The sequence below is a fragment of the Chrysemys picta genome, chromosome 2 (genome assembly GCF_011386835.1).
Source record: "Chrysemys picta bellii isolate R12L10 chromosome 2, ASM1138683v2, whole genome shotgun sequence".
Lineage (NCBI taxonomy): Eukaryota > Metazoa > Chordata > Testudines > Emydidae > Chrysemys > Chrysemys picta.
Genome location: NC_088792.1, coordinates 192,166,140 through 192,190,306, shown reverse-complemented (window position 1 = coordinate 192,190,306; position 24,167 = coordinate 192,166,140). Strand labels below are relative to the sequence as shown.

Here is a 24,167-nt window from a genome sequence, read left to right as displayed (position 1 = left end):
TATAGTTAGTCCTTTACCAACTTCTTTCCACTGCAGTCCGTCTTGACCCGGTGCCCAGTCCCCTACCCACCCACTCCCATTGTGGCCTGTACAGGCACCTGACCTCTTTCATCTCCGTACTGTCTCCCCCCTGCCATCCAACACTGTGCCTAGTCTCCAATCTATCATTCCTACTGGAGATCTGCCTCTTGCCACTGACCTACATATAAATCTGTCAAATTTTCTCAATCCAAAACTCAATGTATTTGATATCAACAAATCTGGAAAAAAAAAAATCTCATGCCTATTGCAGTGGAGAGAGAAACTCTAATGTTGTTTTCCATTTGCACTATACATTTTATCTTCTCTCTGCTCAAACTTGTTTCTCTCCACCCCACACAGCTACCACCATATTTTTCTCTCTTGCAGACACGCTCAGGTTGGTAAGCTATGTGCAAATTCAGCACAAACATTCCTTTCAGGCTCTTAATTAATAATGGTAAATTATAACTTTAAGGGGTTATTTAGAAATCTTTTCATTTAAAATAAATACAAGTTTTAATGCCATCTCTCTGACTTCAGGGTGAGTGAGAAAGCTCTGGTCTGCAAAATATTATTTTTGCCAAAAACACTTGATATGTTTTGAAATTCTTTGTGTTTCAAGGAAATTTATTGCTGTATGTTTAAATACAAAATCTCTTTAAATCTACATATATACTCTTTTGTTTGTTGGCACAATTGAAGCAGAAATTAAGCATTGGGATTGCTGATTAACTACCACAGTCATTCTGAAAAAAAAGTAACCGTATGTCTCTTCTCTTCTATTGCCTCTCAAAGTAGAATCAAAATAAACATGTTTATTTAGTTTACTGTTCTGTAGACCCAAATCCAATCATTATAAAAGGGTCAAAGTTATCTTTGGGAATGGTCATTGTCCATAGCAATTCCTTATAGAATCACCTGAGTGGTAGTTTGCTATTACTGTACATATTGTGGTAGACGTGCAAACCTTAGAGATGAAAATAATAGATAATATTTTTGCCACTAGTCTGTTGTGTTGTCTTATTTCCCAGGCTTAGAGCTATTGTCATATAATAAAGAACCCCCCCATCCCTGAGACACACACACACCACATATATAAAAACACAAAACTACATTAAAAGATCATTACTTCGGTTGCAAAATCAAGTACTCAAAAGTTAGGTTGCCTATGAAATTTTAATGTGACCCCCATGTTTGTATACATTATGATACAGTCTTTAATTACATTCAGTTTTTTTTCCTCAGGACCACTTCCTCGTCTGGTGTAAATGGATGTAGCTCCATTTACTTCAGCGTAATGGTACCAGGCCAGTTTACATCAGTTGAGCCCACAGTATTTCTCTATTGGAATTAGATAATTTATTTTAAAAAGACCATCCAAAGTCAACTTTGATCTGAGCCTTATGTGGTTCAGAAAGGGAAAAGGAAGCCCACTTCAATAGGTGTTCCAGAAAGAGTGGGAACCTGCTTTGGGGGGAAATGCCAGCCTTTTAAAAATACAAAATATAAAGGTGGGAGGGAAATAAGTTCCTGAAGGAAGGAAAACAATTGTTTAGAAGGGTTTCCTCTTCTTACTCTGAAGAGAACTTGTAGGCTTCTAGCCACCTCCAAACTTCCACTGTGGATTGTCAGCAGCTGTGAAGACTGCTCTCTGCTCTGATGGAGGTGGCTGATACTGGCTTTATCCTGAGCATTTCTTCTGCATCAGCTGCATGGCCCTAGTGTGGGAAACAGTGGGTTGCAAGCAGAGAATAGTGTTGTGGAGGAGACAGGGAGCTTATGTACATGAGCGCTCCATCCTACAATAGTTCCCAAGCTGTATCGTTTAATGTTTGCTTGTTTGTTTGTTTATTTGTATTACGGTGGCATGTAGGGGGCCCAGTCATAGTTTAGGGCTTCATTTTGCTAGACATTGTAAACACAGAATATAGATCTAAGCACCTGTTTATTGTCTTGCTCATTGAGCCAACCTTACCTCCTGATCTGGCCAGTGCACAGCTGGCCTATGTGGCTTGGCCAGGTGGATTTAGGTCTGAATGGGGGCCATAGAGATTATTTGAGACTTTTCTGGAACTTTCTTTACATAGTTATAATAGTCACCATTAAAATCTGCAATTTTGCCTTTGCAAGTAGATAATATCACTGTGGTATTATCACTAGTCCCTACAGGGAATATCGCTACTTACTTGCTATGGCTTTTGTACAGATTTTAATGGTGACCATTCTCTATGTTAGTTTCCAGTTTCTCTCTCTTTGCTCAAGAAAAAAATATTTTGAATCCAAGTATTACAGCAACTTTTGAATCTTTGCAATCACATACAGCATAATGTTATATGTAACTGCGTTTAAAGACTTCGGTTTTATGAAAGGGTTCTGCTAATAATGACAAAACATGACAGCAAAACCACAAATTAAATCACCAAAACATATACTTAAAATAATGGGCTGCACACATGAGTGTGGAGCAATATTTGTTATAATATGCAGGGGAAAGTGTATGCTATCTCAGGACAAGATCATCACTTCACCTTGTGCCCTGCCCAGGAAAGGAAGGGATTGTAATGCACCGCTTATATTTTCATATGGTCTATGGGATCCCCCCGCCCCCATAACTCAAAGTATGGGGGAAGCAGACTGCACAGGGCTTTTACACCTTTTGCCCACATGGGTGGAGCCTTGACTCAATACATTCTCTCCCAATAGGTGAGCTGACATGCAGGAGGAAGTAATCCACGTCTGTTCTACCTAATAGCAGATTACATTCCCCCGGAGCAAAGGGGGAGCCAGAAAATGAACTGTGACTCTTAAAATCACAGCTAGCTATCTGGTCTGCTTTGGGGGCAGTGCAGTTACATTCTTTCCCTTACTGAAGGCGGATATGATCATAATCTGGCTCTTAGTCTTTCTTTTCCTTCTGCCTGAGCACAACAGCCCAGCTTGTCATGGTATTGTATTATTGTGCTGTATGTCAACAACAATCTTTTTTTAAAATAGTGTTAAATTAACATTACTTCTAACACTCTTTAGCAGTATTATCTTTTATATTTTTAGCTGTGACATCAGTATTAAAAGTATACATGGCTAGAAAACTCTGTAGTTTATAATACTATAAAACTTCTCCTTGTGTTATAAGCCTATAAATATATCCAGGAGTTCTAGTGACATCATAAAGCACTTGAACAATCATTTTGGTAATTTATTGTGATATCACCAGAACCTCTTAACTTTATTATATAAACACCCTCCCTCTGTCAAGGTGATTACTGAATCTCAGTGGTGACTCCATTGTTAAGGAGGCATTGTGGTTCACACTATAAACTTTATTTTGAAACACCAACAAAAATTTCAGGTAAATTCTTTCCCTTCCTTCAAGTAAAAGTACAAGGCATCTGTGAGGTAAGCGACTTCAAAATGAGGTCTTCCCTTTCTGAAAGGGCTCCTAATTTGTCTGTAGCACCATATTTCAAAAGCTGCTTGATCTGAAAAGTTCCCATATGTGTTCATGAACTAGTCCTGGGGCTAGTTAGGTTGGTTAATGAATTTTGCACATGCTCCCAGTCCAGTGGTCTCTGAAACATTAATAAACTTCTTCACGGGTTAGTTGGACACCTAAGCTTTCATTTTAAAACAAGAAAGAGTCTCTATCTCTTGCCTTGCAAAAACAGCTTTATAATGTAAATCAACTGCTAAAGTCGTTTGTTACAGTGATTTTTTTTTTCCTTTTGGATAACTAAAATATTGGCCTGCTGCAGCTGTGTTCTTGCCTGCTCCCACCAGCCATAGCTCCTAACTTGATTTCTTGTTTGGAACTCTGCAGCTTTTCCTTCCATACTGTTACAGTATGGCCACAGTAGAATCTCAACATCCCTTGCACTACTCTGAAATATCTGCTTTTGGTTTCAGTGGCACACCAGTGGCACCCTAGGAAGAATTGTCCGTGCCCCTCCTCCAGTGCTTGAGCCAATGCAGCTTCCCCTCATTGTTCTCTGGGGAGATAACTCCCAGCGAAGCAAAGGGTGGGTAATGTGTTTCCTGCTGGCACTCCTAAGCACTAGTGTGCTTGGTGCTGCCGATGCCAAAATAAAGACGCTGGATGAAATCTTGGCTCCATTGAGGTTAATGGTTAAATTCCCACCGTCTTCAGTGGAGCCAGGATTTCACCCACTACCTGTTCTGAAGAGCTTACAGATACAGATACGCCTAGAAGTCCAGTGAGAGATGTAGCAACATTTTGACCATTCTTTGAACACTGCAGTGTTTAAGAAAAAAGAAAGAAGAAGAAAAGTTTGTGGGGATCAAGGGAAAAAAAAGACTTCTGCTAAACTCTGTTTTATTGGTACCTCATTCTCCCAAACCTCTTCCACCTTCATTTGTCTGTTTTGTCCACCTGATGTATCCTGTCTGATTATAGATTATTATTATAGATTATAAACTCTCTAAGGCAGGGATGGCTTTCTCTGTTATTTGTACAGTGCCCAGCACAAGGGGTACTGCGGATCTTGGAATAGGATCCTTTGATGCTATCGTATTGTAGTAGAAATAATAATAATAGAGATTCTTGAAATCCATGCTTTCTTTGAGCAGTAACTTGACAACATTAATTCCCTATAAATTAGACAAGACTAGAATGCTTCAGAATTTAGTATTTGCTACCATACATAGAGTTTGTGGAGGAGCAGCAACCACAAGGAGCAAGATGATGTAGAGAAGCCTGCACTGTTGTTTCCTAGGTAAAGGGCTTTAGGCAGGGATTTTCAAAGGAGCCTAATGGAGTTAGGTGCCCAAATTCCATTGAATTTCAGCAGGAGTTGAGTGACTAACTCCCTTAGTCTTCTTTCGAAAGCCCATCCTTAGTCTCCAGGGCTGGTAATCCAGTATTTTTAATGAGAACTAAATACATCTCCAGATTTTGGCTCCGATCCTGCAAAAACTTAAGGATGTATATGTAGTCCCATTGACTTCAAGTGTTGGCTGGATCAGAGCCCTGTTTTTTGTTCTGTTTTGTTTTTAAAAAACTTGACCTTCAAGTCTAAGTTCTTCCAAATACATTTCTGCTTCTTTGGATCAAGCCATTAATGTACTAACAGGTAGTAAGGGAGAGAAAATCATCACTGAGGGCAGCAGTGAATTTTAAAGCAAGCGGAACTATTTAGAATCCCTTTCCCGTTATAAGCGGAACTTCTTGAGCAATAACTACTAAGTATGAAAAAAAAACGATATTAAGATATCGGGAGTCAAATTCTTCTCTTGATCATCACCCAAATACTCATTTATTTGTTGATTGAACTTTGGTGGAAGTAGCCTTGGTGGCACAGAGCTAATTTCAAAAGTTCCCCACACAGCAGTAGCGCAAACTCTAAACATAAGCGACAACGGAGAAGGAATACGTATAGGCCCCTACCAAATTCACGGCCATGAAAAACACATCACAGACCGTGAAATCTGGTCTTTTGTGTGCTTTTACCCTATACTATACAGATTTCATGGGGGAGATCAGCGTTTCTACTATTGGTGGTCCTGACCCAAAAGAGGTCACAATGTTATTTTAGGGGGGTCGTGGTATTGCCACCCTTACTTCTGCATTGCTGCCTTCAGAGCTAGGCAGGGCACCCAGCTCTGAAGGCAGCAGCACAGAAGTAAGGGTGGCAATACCATACCATGCTATCCTTACTTCTGCATCCTTACTTCTGCACTGCTGGTGGTGGCAGCACCACCTTCAGAGCTGGGATCCTGCCCAGCAGCTGCCGCTCTCAAGCTGCCCAGCTCTGAAGGCAGCACCACTGCCAGCAGCAGTGCAGAAGTAAGGATAGCAGTACCGTGACCCGCCCACAACTCTTTTTCAGGTTAGGACCCCTACAATTACAACGCTGTGAAATTTCAGATTTAAATAGCTGAAATCATGAAATTCACGATTTTTAAAATCCTATGACCATGAAATTGACCAAAATGGACTGTGAATTTGGTAGAGGCCTAAATATGTATATTTAATTTAATTTTTGCTCCTACATTTCTTTTCCATTTCCTTATCCATTTCTGTTTACCCTCTGAAACATAAGTGGAATTTTGTTAACTGGCTGAAACATGAGTGGACTAGTTAGAGTCAATTCCTGTGATCTCTGACAGAGTATATGGACACAAAATGGACACTAGAGGCTTCTTTTTAAAATTGTTATGGCTTGTAGGTCTGCGCTGCTTGGAATGGGTGCCTAGTTAAAAATAGCTGTCAACGTATATGTTAGTCACATGAGCAACCCCTCTTCAAAACACACAGATTTTTAACCAAACATCCATTTTGACTTGATTCAGTGGGTTACTTAAGCGCATGTATAGCATTAAACACATGAATAGCCCATATGTTTTTAGAGTACGGTGGTAAATCTAGGCCTTTAAGAATTGTGTTACTATGATGCAAAGTAGTTTCAAAGAGATCCTCTTGTTTTATAAAAGATTGGGGGGGGGGGGGTCGGTTTTGTTTTTTTAAGTTTTAAAGTAGAATACATGTTTTCTTTAGCTGTAAAAGCACAATCAAGGCAACATGATAAGTGAGTCAGTGTTGTAAAAGTAAAACTAATTTTGCCTTCACTCACATGAGCTATAGAAGGAGGAAGCTTTATTGTCCCTGGGAAGGTGATAAGGCAGAGTAATTGTATATTATACTGTCCTGGAACATCTGCCTGAAGACTGTTGGAGCAATTCATCTATCATGGACGATACAGCATGTTTTGTCTTTCTGCTCTAACCCATCCCCACTGCTGGCCTGCACGAAGGTTTTGATAGGGCCTGTGCCTGGGCTGGGGCTCACATTAATCAGTCCCCTTGTTCAACACTCCAGCTGACATAATTACAACCTGCGCACAGCAGTTATTCAAGTCGAGTCCTTGTCACTCGTGGTGCGAAACTACACAGCTCAGATCCCGAAGGAGATTGCCTTATCACACAGAACAAGGGCTCACAGGAGTTGAAGAGAATAGAAATGGGAAAATGTCTTCCGGGAGTACTATATATTCCTTTAAAATAAGACATTTGAGAGACTTACAAGGGACAAAGAGAAGTATTGTGCAAGGTCTGAAATGAACAGGTTATTATTTTTAAAAGGATTACACAGGCCATTTTTGTGAAATGGACATGGATTATTAAATAAATTCAGTGGTCTCTCTCTCTTATCATTCAGTGACTCTGCCCTATTAGTTTTCTTCAGAAGTGATAAAATAGTTTTAGACTTGTAAAAGGTTTAAGTATCTCTCAGTAGAAATCATCAGAACACAATCAGTAAAAGTGTAAGTATTTTACCAGTAAAATTGGCACACACATAAGGGGAAATCTGTAAAGATCAGAGTTAAAGGTAAGGGAAAGTGCTTGCAAAAGGGCTTTCAAAGATGAGCAAGTTCATTAGTTTCTGCTGTAGCATGGTATAGGAATGTGAAAGATGAAGCCGGGAAACTGGCTTCATATTTTACCATTTTTTTCCTCTCTTCATATTAACCCTCGGCAGGACAGAAAGCAGATCCACATCACTGTGTAGAGTTTCCCTTCTTCCCTTACACACACTTTAAACTTTTATTACTAAAATAGTTATTTTTCCATGACAGAACATTAGAGTAGCCTAAGTGTAGGATGATTTACGTGATTTGGGTCTAATAAAAGTCGCCAGTAAACCATGTTCTTATTGGGACTTTAGTGCAGAAAGTTCTCTCTTAACAGTCAATCCTTCCCCCTCCCCCAGGGTGGGGGGTCCCCCCATATCATTAACCCAAATTTAAGGCAAATTCTACACTTTTGAATCTGTGGGCTAGCAAAGGTGCTGTGAAACATGGGTAATGATTTCTGGTCTCATTAAAATTTTATTCCTAACACTTAAACATATATCATTGGAAATGCATATCATTGGAAAACCTACAGTAAATTATCTTTTATTGGTGAGCGGGTATGATTTTTAGAGTATAAGATGCCTTATCTGAAGCTAGGTGGATTGGAGTGAGAGTGCTAGAAACACATTTAGTTTATACAGCTCACACCATTTGGGTGTACTTACTTCCCTTTGTATATAATATAGGTTAAATACACAATTTTCCGATGTATTGAGTCAACTGCACACCATTTCATAGTTTCTTTTGGTGATGTGCACAACACATTTTACTTCATGTGTGAATTTTCTCTGTAAAGTGGCTATGTAAGAACACCTATTCCCTGTGAGGTGAGGCATATCTACTTCCTGTAATGACAAAAATGAATGTTGCTGCTTCCTATTCTCGCAGAACCAACACAGCGATGGGAAAAGGAGCTGTATTCTATTCTCACCCAACTCATCATTAACAGGATTACTAGGTAATCTCCAACTGCAGTGCTGAACACTGCTGCTAGCTACCCCATGCAGACAATGATGCTGTGAAGACAGAATAATGATGTTGCACAGATGTAACTGAGGGCAAAAATTGGACCAGCACATTATTTATTACTGCTGATGAGCCATGAGATTCCATTTTTAACTGAGCACATTTCCTGTGGAAGTCATAGAAAGACAACAAACATGGAACCTCATGGTGACATTTTTCAGAGTTGAACCATACTTTTCATAGATTTAGAGGAATAAGCCCAGAAGGACCATTAGATCACCTAGTCTGACCTCCTGTATAACACAGTCTATGGAATTCCATACAGTTACTCCAGAATTGAGCCCAATAGCTTTTTTTACATTAACGCACACTTTCCAGAAAGTTATCCAGTATTAATTTGAAGACATCAAGGGATGGAGAATCCATCACTTCCATTCATAGTTTGTTCCAAAGGTTAATTGCCCTTACTGGTAAAAATGTGTCGTATTTCTAATTTGAATTTGTCTGGCTTTAAATTCTAGTCATTAGTTCTTGTTATGGTGTTCTCCACTAAAATAAAAAGCCTTTTACTACCCAGTGAAGGTACTTGTACACCGTGATCAAGTCTTCTCTTGATCTTCTTTTTGATAAACTAAGCAGATTGAGCTATTTAAATCTCTGACTGTGTGCCATTTTTTTCTAGCCCAAGAATAATTTTTGTGGCTCTTCTTTGCACCCTTTCCAATTTTTTCAATATCCTTTAAAAAATGTGAATACCAAAACTGGACATAATATTCCAGTATTGGTCTCACCAATGATGTATAGAGAGGCAAAATGCTCTCCCTACTCCTACCTACTACTGACCTGTTTACACATCCACGAATTGCATTAACCCCTTTTGCAGCAGTATCACATCGAGCTGTTTGTCCACAGTGACTCTTTTCAGAGTCTCTGCCTTCCAGGATATTGTCCCCCATTCTGCAGGTATGGCCTACATGTCTTGTCCCTAGGTGTATGACCTTACATTTGGCTGTATTAAAATGCACTTTATTTGGATGGGCCCAGCTTACAAAGCAATTCGGATCATCTGTATGACTGCCCTGTCATCATTATTTACCATTCCACCCATCTTTGTGTCATGCACAAATTTTATCAGCAGTGATTTTATATTTACTTTCAAAATGAATCTTTCAGGAAATTAAGATTTAATGCCAAAGATAAATCTGAGTAGTTGAAATGAGAGGGAGAATGGTCTCCAGCTTCATGGGGTGGTGGGAGTGGCAAAGGGTAGGGGGGAGGCAGTATAATAGCATAACAAATCCCGTAGAGCAGAGGTAATAGAGACAATACTGCTCTTGACACTAACCCAGGCAGCAGAGCAACAGGACGTGCCCTCTAGGGAGCTTTGTCTGCTACCAGAATGGCTGAAAGAGCTGACATAAAGGCCAGTTGGAAGAAGGGCCATCTGCATCCAAGACTGACAAGCAGCCTTTAGGGTCTGCTGCTATCATCTGTGACTTCAGCAAAGTTAGAAGTCCTTTTCATCTCCCTGCAGCCTGCAGAATCCAAACCCTTTCATAGCCTCCATCTGTACATGTATGTTTGTGGGAACATTTTGTGCCTCACTGTATGTACATTACACAGCGACTTGAATTTTTCAGTGTAACTTTAGGTGGTCATTTAGAAAAGTATGATAGAAAAATAATTGCCGTTAAGGGGGAGGGAAAGGAACATCTTCACTTAGTCTTAGCGCATCCAGTTTTTTTTTTTTTTTAAATTGAATGCTTTCCCTGTCCCCATTTCAGCAGCATACTTAAGCAAGCACATAACATTAAACTCATGAGTAGTCCCATTGAAATAGTCAATAGGACTACTGGTACTTAAAATTCCATGTGTACTTAAGATTCTTGCTGAATCCAGGCCTGTGTTAGTTAAACCTCCCATCCCCACTTTGATCCTCATGATCTGCCCAGTATCCTCCCAAAACATATTTGTGTGTCTTCTATGCACAGCAAACCCTCCTCTTCTCGAGCCAGCTTCTTCAGTATCCAGCCTGCAAAAATAAAAAAGGAAAGGGGGGGGGAAATCCCCCCAAGAGGAATCCAGTGATTCTCAGCCAGTGTGAAATTAGTCAAGAGCAAAGATTTGATGCATGATAATCCCCTCCCGTTTCTGCCACTAGAAACTCTTGGTAAGGCCGTGCGGGGGTGGAGTGTGCACAGGAGATCTCTGCATTCCTTACATGCTTCTAAGGGGCATTCTGGGGCCAGCCCCAAAAAGGCTGGATCAGAATTGGCTACTGAGGGTAGGCCTTCAGACACACCACTGTATGTACATTACACAGATTCAATGGCTGGGAACCCCATAAGAGGTTGCAGAGAGAGGTTGCAAGTATTGTTTGTCCACCATAGCTTTGGAGGGAATGATGTTACAGCCTGCCTATACATTGCAGGGAGCAAGGGATGGATTATGTCACTCCAGCACTTCTATAGTTCCTTTCAAAAAGCCCATTTACTGTAATTTGGTATATGGAGGAGTAAAATTGGCCCACTGAGATCAGCTTCTCAAGAGCATACATTTGAAATAATCAATTCCTTAAAATTGGGCTATGTACACTATAAATATAATTGTGACTATTTGGCCCAAACTACAGTTTGGACACAATATTCTGCTGAAGAAAACTGGGACACAAGTAGTAATTTATCAGTTTCCCATCCATTTCAGTGCTGATGCACGAATTCTTGCTGCTGCCCTACAGGGCTCTGCTACTTTTTAGCAGCCAGCATTGGACATCTGTCACACATACTGTATGTCATAACAAATAGATCATTAAAAAAATACAGAATTAGCAGTGTAGAAAAGCTAAAAGAATTATTATAATTAGGCACGAGTGTGACTTCAATACTCTGAGTAAATCCCAAATAGTTTTTCATTATTTTCTTTGTGAAACATATAGTATGTAGTTAAACAGTATGAACATGGATTATTCTGTCTTACTGTTGTTTAATTGTTTCTGTATGGCAATATGCACTACTGATTAGGCTGCTTCTTTTGTGTGGTGGTTTTGGCTGTGTTTTTTCAGTCGTGTTAGCTCAACCGAATTAGCTTAACATGATTGAAAAACCTCATCCAGACACAGGCTAATACATGTTCAGATGTTTTAACCTGTGCCTAGACATGGCTTTTTAAACATGTTAAGCTAATTCGAATGAGCTAACACTATTAAAAAGCACATCCATTTACCTCATTAAGAGAGGAACTCTTTGGGGTGTGTCTGTCTTTTAGGGCCTGACCTCTTTGTAACCTTCTGTAGTGTTGCCTACTCTAGCGATTTTATCATGAGGCTCTCAAAATTTGATGTTTTTCTTAAAGCTCCAGCTGCTAGATTTATGTGAATATCTCAGCTTTCATTTAATAAACAAAATGTTAAGTTTCTAACTCTCCTGGCTGCGAGGAAGAGCTTGGAAATGTGACCCAAGTACATCCCAAAGGCTCAGAAACCAGATAACAAAAATAATAATAAAAAAAAAAACCTTGTGAATTTTAAATTAATCTCATGATGATATTTTGAGGCTTGACTCATGATTTTTCAGGACTTGGGGCTGGCAAAACTTCTCATTTGTTTCCCTCTAACGCTGGGAAGGTATGTTTACACTAAAGTTTGTGTACTGGAACAAATATTTTTGGAGTGTCCAGATTAACATGTACAAACATGGTAGCAAACTCGAATTAATTTGAATCAATTAACTTGAGTTCAAAACTCTAGTGTAGACAAACCTTGAGTGCATAAGCTGTTTCTTCTGGACAGTCATGAGTTAGGCAGGGAGCTTACGTCCTCAGTGAATGTTGTGCCTGAATAAACCAGTTTCTCTGTGTGTTTCTCTGCTAACACAAAAATACTGGACATGAAATGGGGCATCCTCACAGAACAGAAGAAGCTTTTTGTTTGTTTGCACTTTTCTTTCTTACTGAAACAGACTGCATGTTGAACAAACTGATTTGAGAAAGGGTGGTTTCTGATGGGGTGTGCATGGAAGACATATCCATTACAGCTATTCAGCTAGCCCCAACTATAGGCAAGGTCCTCTTGTTTCAGAGATTATGCATTTTCTGGCTAGGGATTGGCCACATTTTAATATATTTTACTTTTTAAAAATTGGTGAATCTGGTTGGGAAATGTAGTCAGTAGCAGATTTCTTCTGTCTGTGTGTGCGTGTCTTGATACATGGGCTTGATGCATGCATCATTCAGTGAAATTCTATGGCCTGTGTTATGTAAGAGAACAGACTGAATGATCATAATGGTCCCTCCTGGTCTTTAAATCTATGAATCCCTTTGTTTTTAGTTTAAATCATAACTGTGAGAGTTAGGTAATGATAGCGAGTTTTCCAAATTGGTTGGGTGTTTACTGTAAGTATTGAGTGAGACTCCTGTTATTTGGCTATTTTCTGGCTAGTAAATGGGATTAGGATTCTCTGGCAATGTAGATAGGTTTCAGCAGAAGTTTGCTTAATTTCCATCACTGAGGTTGTTATTCCTGTAAGAAATTGTCTATTTTTAAATGATCTGCTACTTTGTTAACTACTGGATCAAAATCCTGCTTACTATTCTATTTGTTGTAGCTTGTGCTGCAGGGTTTAATCAGGGGTGTCAAACATATGGCCCATGGGCTGGATCTAACTAGAACAGTTTCATCCAGCCCCCAGACTTCCCATGAACAGAGTCTGCACCTCGGGAGACATGATTTGTTCAGGCACCAGTGTGTTGTGCTCTAACCTCTGCGAGTAGACCTTGCTAGTGTGCATCATGTATACAGGACTGGGTACATCAGTGTACACTAAGGAACATTTAGTGTGCACCATCAGAGTCCATACGGAGCAGTTAGAGCACATTGGTGCACTGTAAAAATCACACTCCCCTTGTCTAGACTCCAGCACAGCAATCCAGCAAAACCTCGTGTACAGGTGTAGAACCACTTAGTTGAATTTAAGAGGCTCTACCAAGCAGCAGGATATCGGATCTGGCCTACCATATTAAATGAATTTGACACCCCTGGTTTCAGTATTGCAGAGGGCCTTCTGCAGGCCCTCTACACCAGGGTGAACTTCACCCATGCTAACTCAAAGGGGAAACTTTAAATAAATCTTTTTACTCAGTTTACTGTATCACTGTGTTTCTTTTCAGATGTAAGTAGTGACAGATGTACTTACGATTATGTGCAGTCCTGTACAGAAAGAGGCTGTTTGTGCCGAATACCCTGGAGAAACTTTTAAAGAACAGTTCATTTTTTGTGAGAATATGAACCCTGAAAAATGCTATGGTCTCTAAGACCTAGTGGATGAAGTAATAAGTATTATGTCCCATTCATGCCTCTAAAACCTTCCATTTGCATGTTTGCAGTGTCTTTTCAAGATGGTGGGTACTGCATAAAAGAAGAGTGTAATCTGTATATTTCATTAGCAGAGCATTTGAATAAAATGCTTGGAGAGTGGGAGGAAGTGAACTATTCATCTAGGCATACATATAAAATCTTTGAAAAACATTAGTGTGTGCAACTTGCGTTCTAGATGGGCAAGTTTAGAAAACTAAACTCCAGAGTTAATAAAGTCGAATTTTTGTCACTTTTAAATCGTATCAGGATGCCTCTTAAGATTTCTATTAGCAAGAGGAACAGTCTTCTGATTATTAATACTAATCCCCATCCACTACCTTTTGGAGTCTGGCGTAATTCATTTCTAGCTGTAAAATCAACATTTTCCGGATTGATTACAAAGTAACAAAAAGAAGGACACCTCAGTAATCTCTGACTGGCTGTAGAAGTCAAAAGGAAGAAACTAATCCCTTTGGCCCATATTTTTAACGGTGTTTGGGTCTTTCTCCACCCAGCATTGCTAGGCCTAACTGATTTAGGAGCCTAAGGCCAGGTCTACACTATACACTTACATTGGTATAACTACTTCACTCAAGGGTGTGAAAAATCCACACCCTGCATCATGCAGTTATGCTGACCTAACCCCTGGTGTAGATAGCTGTATGTCACTGCGAGAACTTCTTCTATCCACATAGTTACTGCCTCTTGCAGAGGTGGATTAAATAAGCCGATGGGAGAAGCTCTCCTGTAGGAGTAGTGGTTTCCTCATTGAAGCACTACAGTGGCACAGCTGCACCTGCTGCAGTGTTTTAAGTGTAGACCTACCAAGCATCTCAAATTAGACGGAGGCTCCTAAGTCAGTTAGCCTTTGCAACGCCAAGCAGAGCAACACCTAAATACCTTTTTAAAATATAGGCCAAAGCAATTTAGCTTTAATAATAAAATGTAGAATTGAATATTTTTAAACTACATATTAAGTTTGCCCTTTAAATGGGGTGAGAGAGTAATTAGTTAGTTAAAATAGTGATGATGTGAGCCTACAATGTAATCCAAGGCTAAAACCACAGGAAAGTTTTGAGGGATATCCTATAATACAGTGGTTCTCAAACTTTTGTACTGCTGACCCCTTTCACATAGCAAGCCTCTGAGTGCAACCCTTCTCCCCCTTATAAATTAAAAGCACTTTTTAATATATTTAACACCATTATAAATGCTAGAGGCAAAGCGGGGTTTGGGATGGAGACTGACAGCTCGGGATCCCTCATGTAATAGCCTCGTGACCCCCTGAGTGATCCCAGTTTGAGAACCCCTGCTATAATACAGTGTGATAAGATCAAAGAAATAGCTTGTCTGTTGGCTTAGTGTCTTTGAGCCCACCCTGCTGGAACAGTCTACAGTTCTCTTCTGCCAACTCTACAAGTCTCTTCTTTGTGTTAATGTTTATTATTTATATAGAACCATAAATATACATGATATTTTACAAACACACACAAAAAGCACTGCCCCAAGAAATAACAGTCTAAAATTCTGGCAGACAAATACACTGTATGGGACAAAAAAATCAAACACAACATGTTGAGGGTACAATGGCAGTATGGTGATCAACACTGGAAGGCCTCTTCAAAGAAGTGGCTTTTAAAAAGGACTTAGAGATGAGGAAGGGCACATAAAGCCCGATTTCACAATTTTGTATCTGGAGTTAGGTGCCTAAATTGACATTTAGGCACCTTTGGATAACTGAATCTCTGACCCCTAGTTAGGTACCTAAAAATCTGCATATAGGTATATAGAGATTATATAATGTGGGTTTAGGCACCTCAGTTTAAGAATGTGGCTCGTAGTGAACAAGAAGTGGACGACATAAGGCATAAGGACAGAATAGAAGATGTGAAGTGAAGAGTAGAAGTCAATGGTAGCACTTAGGGGTGGAGGACAGCGTGGCGTGTATGGTGCAAGTGTGAGAGAAATACTTGAGAGCAGAGATACTAAAAAGGGGAAATTAGAGAGTACTAGCTTTTTCTTGGTGTGGTAGTAAAAGATGGGAAGCCAGTGAAGAGATTCAAGGAAGAGGAATGACCTGCTAGGAAAGGTAGGAGACTCTAGTAGCAGTATTTTGGCTGGGATGGAGGATAGGATGGGATGACAAACAAAGGGGTGAGAATAATACTTCCCACTTTTCACGTTCAAACAGTTGGCCACAAAAAAGAAAAGACTGAGATATGGACTAGGCTTTTAGAAGTAAAGGTAGAGAGGAAAGGATGGATTTCAGTGACATAGGGAAGGATAAAAAGTAAACGATCAAGAAAACTTCAGACAATCTGACCACTATTTAAATGTCATCCTTTACTCCAAAACATTTACCACAGTATTTTCCTTTCCTATGAACAAAAAGATAATTGTGGTGGTTGAGATACCACTATGGAACTGTTGGCAGCTACTAACTTATAGTGTCTGTACCACTGTACATGACTTATACAAGTGGGACCATTCTCCCTCCATCTGCAGCCTAACTTGAGGAAAAGGCTCCATCTCCCTGCTCATCATCACCTGCAGCAATCTTGGGCAGATGAAGACTCCAAACAATACCCACAATACCCTAGCATTGTAATGGGGTTGGGGAAACATTTCATCTGCCCCTGTCCATGCCCTGTAGCAGCACTCATTGCGTGGAAGAAAGGAGAGAGGAAAAGTTTCCACTCCACTCCTGTATGGCAGCATTTTCACATATCTATAGATAATAACTGCAAACTACTTCACTCTCTACCAGGAATATCCATTCTGTGAATGCCCAGTCAAAAATTGCTACATATACATAATTCATTCAAAATAGGAAATAACTTATATAGACAAAAACACACTTGTTCATATTAAGGAATAATGATAATAATTTAACATAAATAACTTCTATGTTAGTGTTACTGGAATGCAGACCAGTCTCTTAAAAGCCATGTTTATTTATTTGGCTGATATAACTCAAGAGCTGAACTAAAAACCCAAAGTCTGACTTTGTTCAAGTTTTTGAAGCAGAAGAATTCCTTCTGGGCTAAGTTCTTCATTGCCAAATTTCAATATAAAGGGAATCTTTATCTCAGAGTTTATAAACTCCTGAAAGTGGAGTTTATAACACAAAGCCTGTCAGCTGTTTAACTATCATCACTATTGCAACACTATAATATTTAGCTAAATGTTTATAATGCCACCATTTTAGTGCAGATACAGTACTTCTTAAAGTCACAGACTTCTAAGTACAGTCATTTGATTTAAATTCCGTAAGTATAATATGAAATACAATGTTTGGTGTTTTGTATGTCAGATATGGAATAATGTATTTTCCAAGCACTAGGGACAAGACTGATAATGGAACAGGCAGTCAAGGCACAGTGAATAATTAAAAAAACATTTTATATGCAGTACATTATTGTCATGTCATATTTAAGGGTATTACTTGGCTTCAAAAGTGCCTGGATTTGCGAGTTGTCACCTTCATGGGTTATTTTATTAGCACAATCCCTGCATTGCAAACTAATAAGGGAAACCATTTGTAATGTCTTATGATCTCTTATTCCTAATTTATGATTAGGCCTTTCTGTGCTCAACACATAGACAAACATTTCAATTGATAAGTTGATCAGCACATTGCTATGTTCAGTCACAGAATTTTTAATCATGGTTAAACAAATGAGACTTTAAGGTGGCACAGTTTACAGTGGTTTGAACAAGTTCAGAGATCAAATAATATAGCACTGCCCATGCACACAACTTGAGCAGACTGTATTTCCTTCACAACTCTAAGGTTTCTGTAGAGTTTTCATATTTCACAGAAATATTTTCAAGGTATCGAAAGAACAATTTTTACATAATGCCTTAGAGTTCATCTAAGGGAACAGTTAGTTTCCATATAGGTGCCCAGATTCTCAAAGCTCCCCCATAGGCAAGTTTGGTCTGAATGTCACCTTTAGTGTCATGAACTATATTCTCATTTTATTAGAACTTTTATTTTAAATGTTGTTTATTTGTATATTTTCTTTTCCATTCACATTTGAAACTTATTTTGTACGATTTCCATTTAACTTTTGAGTAAAGTTAGTGTCCTTTAATTGCTGACACGTAGAATATGTAGGGGAAAATAGAGTCTATAGTATTAATAAAGTATTCCCAAACAGAAATAAATGGAAGCCCTTATATTCCTTGCTTTGATACAGGTAACGTATATCATTTACTTCTACTAACAAACCTTTCTAGGATGTTGTAGTTTTTTTGTTTTAAATTCATACATACTGAATAGTCAGGAAATTCTCATTGAAGTATAAACTTGGGGTGGGAATTTTGGTAAACTTTTTTGGATATAAATTCATTATTACTGCAACCTTTTATCACTCTTTTTTGGAAATGAGGTTAAAAACCCTTGAGCCCAAATTTTTCAAGTGTGTGAAATGAATGGCGCATCTCTGGCTTCTGTACATTCCAACTCCTGTGTGGGCAGACAAACCCTGATTTAAATCAGGGCGTGTGTGTGTGTGTGTGTGTGTGTGTGTGTGTGTGTGTGTGCACGCACATGCAAAAGTTAGGCATGCACGCCTTTGAAAAGTTGACACACACAACCTCTCCCCTCTCCGAAGATCACTATGTAGAGTTTATAAGCTCTGCAGGAGTTAATGGACTATCCTTACAAAATCAGTTGCAAAGACTCTAATGGGGTCTATGAACTTAGTAGTAAAGGTTCATGTGAACTCCATGTGAATTTTTAAATATAAGCATCAATGCTTACCTGCACCTAGACCCTAGTTAAAGGCATGGTGCTCAAAAAAGCCAAACAAATAATATCAGTTTTGCTAGGTTAAGGAGTTTTGTAGCTATTATGTTCCCCACTCACACACCCCAAAAATATTAGAAGACTTTTGCAAAGGTGAAAAAAAACTATTCATTTTGTAAAATTCTTAATCTTCCAGATTCATAATTAATCGGGAACTTCCACACTTTCAGAGATTTCAGCTGGAAGACATGTTTTCTGTGCAAGTTAAGAGTATGTCAGGATCTGGCATAAAATGTTACTAGTTACTACCTTAACTGTAGAGACCCTACTGTCTCTCCATCATAACAGCAGGATTTAATTTTCAGTGCCTGAATACTGTTGGATGGCCTTCCTTCTTACATATGTGTGCGTATATAATATAATTTAACTCTTTCTTTTTTTTCACCTTTTAGGTCTAACTGCGCTGAAAATATCCGTAAGCATATCTTACACACAGGAAAGCATGAAGGAGTAAAAATGTATAACTGCCCCAAATGTGACTATGGAACCAATGTCCCAGTGGAATTTCGCAACCACCTGAAGGAGCTGCATCCTGACATTGAAAACCCTGATCTAGCTTACTTGCATGCTGGTAAGACTATTCTCCTGTTTGTATACAAATGTGTCACTTTTCTAAATGAGCACCCTTAAATGATTGAAATCGGAGTTCTGGGTCCTTTATGTTGCTATCATTTATTCTGAAGAAAAGCATGATTTTAAAATGGCCTCAATCCACTTCAAGGGATGAAGGTAACGTATTTAGTATTGAGACCCATCTGCATTTCACACACACATTCTGTGTTTACATGTGTAAATGGGAGATATTCCCATCCAGTTTAGATGGCCAGCTTTGAAACCTGGATTAATTCATGTAGAAAAAGTATTGTTTATATTTTGTGTTCTTATTAAGAAAAAAAGGTGGAACAACATAACGACATAAGGAAATGAGGTGCTAAATTAATACAGTATTTCAAAACTCCTGAGAGTTCACAAAAATCATCTGAATACTTAACACTATACAATATAACAGCAGAGAAGCAGACTTTGTTAGTATTATGTGAACAAGAAGCTGCTAGAATTAAAAAGAATAGGATGTTGTTGGTTTCATAAAATGTATAACAGAGCTACACCACAGTCTGCTTTTCCTCTCAGTGCATCTACCTACCTTTGTGTTGCGTGTTAGTGTCAGAGTGCATTCTGGTCCTTCACTACCCTAAATGAAAGTATCATTTTCTGTGCCCCTCAAAAAAAAAAAAAAAAAAAAAAAACACGTAAAGAAAGTTACTATATACTACAAGTTGCTAAGACAAAAAATGCTGATATGCTGTGTGCATAGCACTGCACTGGGGTTCTGTGGCCCTGATCCAGCAAATACATAAGCAGCTGCTTAAACTTTAAGTATGTGAGTAGTCCCATTGAAGTTAATGAGATACTCGTGTACTTAAAGTCAAGCAGCTTTGCTGGATCATGGTCTATATGAAGGACATCAAGGGACTCGCACACAAATGTGAATTAAGATTTTCTGTGCTTTGTCTTCTATAAGTTATTATTATTTATTTTTAAATGGTTTGTATAGAGCCATTACTTTGCATGGTTCTTTACAGAGTTTAAACTACACATGGCTCCTTATTCCAAAGAGTTTACTTTCAAAATTAAATACCAACAGAATATAAAAATAAATAAAAGAAAGAACAAGAACAAGCAGGGGAAAGAGCTAAACAAATAAAAATAATGTGAGGTATAGAAATAATGAGCAAATCAGATACTTTCTGGAAGTTTTAAGTTGGAGATTGAGGTAAGACAAGGAGTAGAGAGCACAAGAATGGAAGAAAGCAAACCAAAAAAGTGGGCTTTGCAGAGGGATTTGAAGGAGGACAGTGAGGATGCCTGATACACAGGAAGAAGAAGGTTGGGACTTTCCAAGGGTAGGGACCAGCAAGAAAAAGGGTACAAAGATCAAAATGAGTGGCAGAGATGAGGAGCAATAGAAGAAGAGATGTAGTTTGGGTCAGAGCTTGAACACGAGGATAAGGAGTTGGATTTCAATTTGGAAAGAGCCAGAGAACTTGGCAGTCATAGGTGGGGGAGAGCAGTCAGAGCAGTGTGAAAAACAGATTAGTTGCTGAATGTTGGAAAGAGGGGAGAGTTAGGGCAGCTAGAGAAAAGGAGGTTACTAGGGCTAAATTCTGCCTGTGATACAGATATGGGGCTTCTACTGAAGTGCTTGTGTTAAGTAAAAGCCTTTTGGGGCCAAATTCAGTCAAGAAAAGTTTTCTAGAAAGACTCCTCCACACCTAAAGACTGTGTGTAACACCACCCACCAGTATTAGGGAGAGCTTAGGAACTTGTATGCAAAGTAACAAGTTACAAAACTTTCACTTGGCACCTTTATGTGCAGTCACCCAACATTTTAAAAAATCTTACTATGTTCTAAACAACTGCATCGTTTTGTGAATGGAGGCAATATGCTTAATTGTGCTATGTCTTTCCATTTGTCAAGTATTCTAGCCCATTCTGGAACCACTCATCATGTCATTTCAGCACGTATTAGATAAAACCTGGATGTGCAAACAAAAGTCCATTTGGCTGAATACCAATTTCACATATGTCAGACAAGAGATCATGTTTCACATAATAGGAAATGAATATTGGACTTGAAGCCTATATCCAGAAATTATAATCTCTTATTATAGCGGTCACACATAACACATTTTCTTCCATTTTGAATGCTTTTACCAGTTTGAGAGAGATTCTTTATACATGTAATGGAGAAATATTGGTAGAACCTATACAAGCTTTCAAAACTGTAGAAACTTTCTAACTTCGCCTACTGTCTATGCAGCAGTGTATGTATATGTGAGTGAATTATTCATTGCTGCATACTGTGCTGAGGCTCTTCACCCTGATTGTCTTAGCAACAGGGAGAAAATTGTCATAAATATGTTTTGTACCAATGGTTCTCTATTTCTTGTACTGGAGAAACCCCGTAGTGCTAGAGACATAGTAGGATATTGTGTAAATGTACCAGTGACTAGTAAGAACTATGTGTTGTTAAGTAATGTCTGTTTCAGAATTGGTACACAGAACAACTGTGCCGCAATATCATTTGCAGAACAATCATCTCTAGAAATTGTCTGTGACTTCATGTAGGTTGCCATGCTGTCCTTCTGGAAAGTGCCAGTTTCATGAGAGCTTACAGGTGCCACCAAACCTTCAGGTCAGATGCTGAATCACGCTTTTTTGACCCATTTCTGATGGCTGTCCATTTGAGAGTTAAAGATTTCACAAGATTTGGTCAAAAGAATAGGCTAACAATCCTTGCCAAAATAACACTTGTGTCAGTGTCCAATTCATGTTATTGATCACTTACTGGTTGTTGTATTTGCCTACAGAGAAACCACAATAGCAATATTTCATTACTTTAGAAAGCCCTTTTGGATAATTTGAGTATACGTGTCTCGTAAACCAATTTTTTCTCCTAGTTTCACTTGACTGTATTTCTCTTTCATTTGTTCTAATGCTGTTTTATAAGGGCAAAATCATCCCCTCTGCTGCTTTGAGTATAATGGAACTAGAAGTCATGGACCTCGCTTGTGAGGAAAGGGAGAAGTACCAGGTTCATATCATTATACTGCACGTCCTGGGACCCCTCAGAAGCCCCTCTGCCAGAGCTCAGCAGTATTAGAGCTGCAGGGCACATTTTGGACATAGCAGGAAATGGACCCATAGAATCCAACAGCAATTTGTCTTGGAGATGGTAGAGGCGTCCAGTTAGATTTTCAATTGTCAGTTAATGCTGAGTGAAGTAACACTAACTTCTAACAAACTCCACCACATAGCTACTAGTGTGACATTATAGGTGGGTTTTGGTCAATAGTAGCGGGTGTCTTGAAGGAGCCATACTTGTGGGGGAGATGGGTGGGGGTTAGCCCTGTATGCAGAAATTTCTACATCCATAGGGGTGAGGTGGGGTGAGAAATGGTGGCCCAATCTACTTGGAATGTTTGAAATCCTTCCTAACTCAAAGAATTAATACATAAATTGCCACAAAGTCAGTCAAAGTCTTACAACTATATTCCTTAGTAAACCACAACAGATACCCCTACACCTCTTACAGCAGTAGTAATCAAAGAGAATATTTTTCTCTCTAATCCTTTCTACTTAGTCTTTAAAAGGCCCTGCATTTGAACAGCAGACCTTTTTTTAAAAAAATGTGCTTATGAAAGATTCTGTTTTAACTCCAGTCCATCGCTGAAACAAATTTACTTAAAACATGGTCCATGTTAACCCAAATGCTATATTTCAACCAGATTATTTAACTATTTTATTTATATACAGTTTTTCATACAATTCTGTTTTTTTGAAAATTTCACTATGGGTGGTGCTGTATAATATCATGCAGTAGTATAAAATCCTGAAAGTGTTTTATGCCTACTCTTGAAGTATTCTCTGGCCCACTTTCTCTAGTATCTGCAGTATTTATGCACTGGGAATTTTGTGAGCAGAAATCCAGTGAATCACAATAAGCATTTATTTGCTAAAAGGTTCACATTCATAGCTAGATGATAGATTTTACAACTATCCAAGGACAGAGGGGGAAAAAGTCTACTTTAGTACTAGGTTAGGGGAGGCTAGCAGACAATATTTGCAGTACCGGGAAGATCATTTGTTCCTCATGTAAGGAATATGATCTTTCATTGTTATAACTGAGAAACACACAGAGATCTGTAATTACAAATTAAAAATCATCCGATGGAAGGATCTGGAGCCATGATGAAACAGTCTCTTTGTTAAGGGTTTTCTGGTGGTGGCTCTTTTGATGACATTCTTTGGTTAATAGCATTCTCACTTCTGATTCACTTACTGAGTGACTCACTGACTTCTAACTTTTGATATCTTATTAGCTGTTTCAAGTTCCACCTGAAAAGTGCTAATGGGTTAGGTAAATGTGCCATTTAGACCTCTTTTGATGTTATTCTAAATGAGCTAGTAATAATCTTACTCTTATAGTCAATATTTTCTTTATTAACAGTGCACCAGAAAAAAATCTGATCTGTCCTTTTACAACTGTATAGCACTTTTATTTTATCCCCTTCCTGTGAGTGGTATTACTGATGAAGTAAAAACTGAGGACACAGTAAGTTCCAGCTTTATCGTCAACTAATTACTATTGCTTACCAGTAATAATTACAAACAAGAACATCTGAAAGGTTGTCTGCAATATCCCTCATTCTTCTTCCAGAAGAATTAAGGAAGAATATGCACCATGCCAAGATGTGCTTGTTAATAATTTTGAAGTGTATTGTAGATATTTATTAGCAAGAAATTTTAAAGAATATATTATTCTTTTTATTATTTACTTACAAGCCAATGATGCTCTCAGCAAAACACAAACAAAGGCAGTCCCTGCCCTCCAATTTACCATCTGAAAATTCAGAGATTCAAAGATTCATAAAGTGTGCATGTGCGTGTGTGTGTTTAAAATGTTTCTCTTCCACATGAGCCCCTTGGAAGATTTTTACTGCTTCCCATCAGTCATATATGCCCTCTTCTGCACTGATTGATAATTATAGCCTGCTTTCTCTTTGGTATCAGCAGGGGTCAAAGGGCAGACTTTTGAAAGGTCTGTAGTTATTTGTGTTTCTGATGCATTGAAGTATTTTAGGGTTTT

At 38.7% G+C, this 24,167-nt stretch overlaps 1 protein-coding gene across 4 annotated transcripts in view; it reads left to right on the top strand.

Moving 5' to 3' along the window:
* The window catches only part of ZNF407 (zinc finger protein 407), a 449,103-nt gene that overhangs the window by 295,464 nt on the left and 129,472 nt on the right, over positions 1-24,167 (top strand). For all 4 annotated transcript variants that reach the window (XM_065582014.1, XM_065582012.1, XM_065582013.1 and 1 more), the window contains one exon: positions 18,910-19,088. In XM_065582014.1, coding sequence (XP_065438086.1) covers positions 18,910-19,088 — 179 coding nt within the window. The remainder of the gene's footprint in view (positions 1-18,909; positions 19,089-24,167) is intronic.